Below are 5,078 nucleotides of genomic sequence, written 5' to 3' on the forward strand. Positions count from 1 at the left end.
TTTATTTTATTTTTTTTAAATAGTGTGGATGCAAGAATGTACAAAATGTGCAGAGGAAAAATGTATTTTACAAGAGTGACCAGGTAGGTGAATGACTTTGTTGTTTTTTGTTTATTTTTTATAATTTTTGGAATTATTGCAGTTCTTTTCAACCTACCCAAGTGCAAAGAAAATTAATATTTAAAAAAAAATGGATGAACATTTCCTATGACCACCATGTTAGTCTTTTTTATACCCATTATTATTAATAATTCCCAAGTGCTAAATGAAAAATGGGCATTATCTTTATGACTGACTAGCAAGTCTCAACATTTCAGTTTTTTATGCGATATTGAAATAATTCCCAATTTGCAAGAGGACACAAATAATTTTTAAATATTTTTATGGTATTCCCTTGTGATATTTAATGTAAAGACTCAACCTGTCAATCATTTTCCCTCAGAACTATCAATGAGTATTTTAATAATGCCAAAATGCAATGATTTTTTTGTTTATTTTCTTGTTTTTTTTTTTTTTTTTCTATGTTTCTTTTCAAAGTTATTTTTAATAATGCTCAAGTGTACATTTTTCATTTTTCCTCAGATTTGTTTTATTTTTTCATTTTTATCAAAATCTCAGACATATTTTTGCAACAGCTTAACCACAAAAAAACAATATAAAGTGGGATTTATTGTCATAACGTAGTATAATATAAAAAGGAGGGACTTATATTTATATTTTCATTAAAAAAAACAATTTATACATGGGATTAATACCAAAAAAATGTCAATTAACAATGTTTTTTTTGCCCTCCAAATATGGATTTCCCTCTTTTAGGTATGCTGTAACTGTCCCGTGGTGCATGATGGGAAATTAGCGTACGAAAGCCAGCGATTCTGTCAAAAAAAATGTGAACTTTTCATTGTTTTTGAACCAATTAATCTGTTTATTTGTCCCAGGACATCCCAATATGTGATTGATCCTTTAACCTAGGACTTGAACCATTTGGTAGAAAAAAAAAATGTAAACTAATTTTTTTTGTACAGAGAAAAAATAAAAGCTATACCTGAACTGTTGAAAACTGAAATCTTTAAACCTTCTACCAAAAATAACATTTAAATGTTGTGAAAACTGCATTTTTTCTCATTTTTTTATCTATTCACAGGTCCATTTTAAAGTCTGGAACTATGTAGACTGTGGCTCACTCATCCTCTTCATACCTGAAAGGTAACGTGCCAAAAATACTTTAGCGCCTACGTTAAAAATGCTAGCAAATTCCTATGCAAATTCTCATTTACCTGACCATTCCCTTGTACCTATCCAGGGCTTCCTGGGCGACAAACTGGACAAAAGCCGGGTCTTGCAGTTCCAGTTCTCCCGGCACGGAGAAGAAAAAAGGAGCAGAGTCGAGGATGGTAACCTCCACTTGGGTGTCTTTTTCCGACAGATTCTGGTCTTGGCCCTTTGGCGCCACCTACAGGGCAAAGGAATACATTTATAGGAGAATAGCTGATGAGGTATGTCAGTTGAGTATTTGTTTATTTTCCAACATGATTGAGCTGAAAATGTTTAAATATTTTTTTATTTTTTTTCTTGGTTTTAGCTGCAGGTTGAGCTAGCTAATGCTAACAATGATAGCTCGTGTGGACATATTTTCTTAGTTTGTTTACATCTCAATGTATGTTAAAATTTTGTCATCTTGCCCAGCTAGCTTAAAGTTTTTCTGGCATTTTTGTTGCCCAGCTAGCTTAAAGTTTTGCCGGCGGCCATGTTTTGCCTGCTAGCTTAAAGTTTTGCCAGCGTTTTTTGTTGCCCAGCTAGCTTAAAGTTTTGCCGGCAGCCATGTTTTGCCAGCTAGCTTAAAGTTTTGCCGGCGTTTTCGTTGCCAGCTAGCTTAAAGTTTTTCCCGGCGTTTTTGTTGCCTAGCTAGCTTAAAGTTTTGCCAGTGTTTTTAATACGTTTTTGCATTAATATCTGTAAGAATCTTCTACCAAGCAAATATTCCACAAAACTACATTTTCTACTTTCTTAGCTTACCCCGATGATGCGGAAAAGGGACGGGGTGTTAGCCCGCGCCACCCATCCGAACTCGGCGGCCATATTTCCCAGCCAGTTCAAGGTCTCATCGGCATGGCGTCTCGCGATAGACAGGACCTCGTCGTACTGTTCCCGGGAGACGCCCAGCAACTGCGAGGCATGCTCCAGCTCCACCTGCAACTCCCTCACGCTGGGACATGCTAGGTAAGACAGTGGAATTCTTTGAGGGAAATGGATGGGGATATTGACAGGTGAGGCGGGATGGGGCTTGATTTTTTTTTTACCTGTTAGCAAGGACCCTTGGCAAGCTTCGCATTGGTTCTGCAACTGCCAGCATTCGGACGATTGTTTACGCAGATCTCGACACAACTGGCGGTTACGGAGGAGGCGCGGGAACAGTTTCTCTGCTAACCAAAACCAAGATGTCCGATTAGAGCTGGCCCAATACTTCTAAAATCAAATATAAATACAGAAATATGTTTTCCCACATTTATTAGGTCTCTGTTATGACGCAGCTCTAGAAAGATAACCCAGAATTCCCCTTCCCCAGCCACTTCAGCCAACATTTCCTAGGAAATCTGGCACATTCCGAGGCTACCCATGAGACAGAGCGCCTCCCCTCATAGTGTTTAACTGTCCCATGATGACATGCCTTAAACACCTCACCTGGGAAGTGTCCAGAAAGCATCCTGATATGATCCCTAAGCCACTTCATGGCTCATTTAATGCACAGGAACAGCTCCAAGTGCATCAAACTCTCACAAAAACTCCAATTTGCACCAAACAATGCGGTCCTCCCAAGTCTCGTCCACATGTCTCACCCCCAGCTGCCTCGCCATTGCGCTGAAAATGTCATGGTTGCACTGAATTGTTCTGTTTTCTCAAAGTGAAGACACCCTGCCCAAGTTTTTGTTTTGTTGTCGTTGAACTTTTGATGGAATGATTCAAAAATACCCAAAATGATTGACCCTAACCACCTCACCTGTCTTTCTGTCTTCCCCTTGAGGTCCTTGGATGCCATCAAACGCCTGCGTCACCACCGCCCCAAACTCCTGCACCACGCTACGGCCAAAGTCGAAGAAGGACTCCAGCACCTCTTCCAGGCCCACGCCTTGCAGGTAGCCCGAGTCCCGAGCCGGGTCGTTGGGGTCCTGGGTCTCACTCGGGTGGAGGGGTCCGCCCAAAAGAGCCCTGCGAAGCGCCTGATCCAATCCGTCACTCATCTTGGAGGCCAGTGCGGCGCTGCTGTTTGCTAGCGTTTCCACTTTGCGGCTCAGGCGGGCGAAGGCGTCCTGGATCCGGACCACCTCCGCGTCGGAGTCGTCCACGCCCGGGTTTGTCTCCACCGTGGGTTCACCGAAGCTGAAGCGTCTCGAGACGCGGCGGAAGAAGTTCTCGACCTGCAAAAAAAGGTAAAGATCGAGTGCCTGTGTAGGTTTGATGGAATGAGAAAAAAATGAGTCTACTTTAGTCTGGAAGGTAGCAAAGCCTCTGCGGCAGGTGTTGGTGAAGAAGGTTTTACAGGCGTCCTCCAAACAGGGACGGCACTCTTCCCACTCTGACTGCAAGGACGTCCGGCACTGGTCTTCGGCTTCCTGCAGCTTCTCCGTCACGTCTTGCGCCAGTTGTGCTGCACCCTGATGGAAAAACGCAAAGAAAAATATCTAAGTGTCCAAAGGACGTCTCTCATCTCACTGCAGATTCTCCAAATCAGGTGACCCGGACATCCCTAGTATACCGGACGTTTGGTCGCCGGTCTTTTGGTCCCCGGTCAAATGTACTTAGCTATTAAACAGTACTTGGATATTAAACAGTACTTAGATATTAAACACTATTTAGATATTAAACAGTACTTGGATATTAAACAGTACTTAGATATTAGACACTACTTATATATTAAACAGTACTTGGATATTGAACAGTACTTAGATATTAAACAGCACTTAGATATTAAACAGCACTTAGATATTAAACAGCACTTGGATATTAAACAGTACTGCGATATTAGACAGTACTTGGATATAAGACAGTACTTGGATATTAAACAGTACTTGGATATTAAGCAGTACTTGGATATTAGACAGTACTTGGATATTAAACTCGTGAATATAATTTTGAGAGCTGGTTTCAACAGTAAACTAAGTTGACAGTTATGCCCTAGTAAAATGATTTCTCTGTACGGGGTGCCGAAGCTGACCTTTTTCTTCTCCCCGCTGTGCAACAGAGACTTGATGAGATGCTCGTGCTTGCGTTGGTTCTTCCACATCACATCCTTCATCTGACCGACGCCATACAAGGCGCGCTTGACCTCCTCACCCACCGCTTTCTCTCCCGCCTCTGACAACTCTGCAGAAACACCACAAATTCCGTCAAATCCTTTTTCAGGTGAGCAGGACAGCCATTTTTAATAGCGTTTCACATTTGAATTAGAGACACTTCTGGATAATTTTGCATTCTGTGCGGAACAAATTCGATGAGCCTCTTATGCGCCCCCCAATAGATGGCGCCCGGGGCGGTCGCCCACATTGCCACTTGCAAAAACCGACCCACATTATTAGATTAAGTGTCAAAAGTCACCTTTTAAAGCATCGTCTGAGGGATTTGCGTTGTCCGAGGCGCCGCTAATGATCGTGCCCAGTGTTGTCAGGACATGTAGAATGAGGGCGATCTTCATCTTGTTGCCTTCAAGCTGAAAAAATAACAATTATACTTTCTTACACTATGTTAAATTGAGGGTGGAAGGAAGGTATTAAATAGGATTTACATTGATGGCCAAAATCTAACGCTAGAGGGCGCTCATGTGTAATGATTTCAAATACAAAACAATACAGACAGATTTAGTCACGGTCTTTATATATGATATTAAATATATTTAATTATAATCAATAGCAATTAAGTGTTTTTAATGTGTACGTTAATTAGTGTTTTTTTATTTTTTAATAATCATAAAAGATCATTTATGTATTTTTAATTTAGGGAAGCACAAATTAATAAATTGCAATTTCTGGTTAAAATTTTACTAGCCAAAAAATTATTAGAATGTAAAAAATGTTACAAATATT

General features: G+C 40.7%; 1 protein-coding gene across 1 annotated transcript; it reads right to left on the reverse strand.

Moving 5' to 3' along the window:
- Positions 1 to 1,106: 1,106 nt before the first annotated feature.
- On the reverse strand, positions 1,107 to 4,702 carry clul1 (clusterin-like 1 (retinal)). The gene is made up of 8 exons (XM_077723552.1): positions 4,594 to 4,702; positions 4,214 to 4,362; positions 3,483 to 3,653; positions 2,999 to 3,416; positions 2,301 to 2,423; positions 2,017 to 2,216; positions 1,278 to 1,453; positions 1,107 to 1,199 (listed from the first exon to the last, which is right to left on the reverse strand). Exons 1-8 carry the CDS (start codon positions 4,688 to 4,690, stop codon positions 1,181 to 1,183), a joined length of 1,353 nt encoding a protein of 450 aa, XP_077579678.1. The 5' UTR covers positions 4,691 to 4,702; the 3' UTR covers positions 1,107 to 1,180.
- Positions 4,703 to 5,078: the final 376 nt, after the last annotated feature.

Source organism: Stigmatopora nigra, chromosome 9 (genome assembly GCF_051989575.1).
Source record: "Stigmatopora nigra isolate UIUO_SnigA chromosome 9, RoL_Snig_1.1, whole genome shotgun sequence".
NCBI lineage: Eukaryota > Metazoa > Chordata > Actinopteri > Syngnathiformes > Syngnathidae > Stigmatopora > Stigmatopora nigra.

What these genes read in the sequence shown, in the direction of transcription:
- clul1 (XM_077723552.1), bottom strand. Translation starts at nt 4,690, where the DNA reads ATGAAGATCGCCCTCATTCTACATGTCCTGACAACACTGGGCACGATC. An exon ending in CCAAGGGTCCTTGCTAACAG is followed by an intron (nt 2,217 to 2,300) that starts GTAAAAAAAAAA and finishes TGTCTTACCTAG; the next exon opens with CATGTCCCAGCGTGAGGGAG. An exon ending in CCCTTTTCCGCATCATCGGG is followed by an intron (nt 1,454 to 2,016) that starts GTAAGCTAAGAA and finishes TTTGCCCTGTAG; the next exon opens with GTGGCGCCAAAGGGCCAAGA.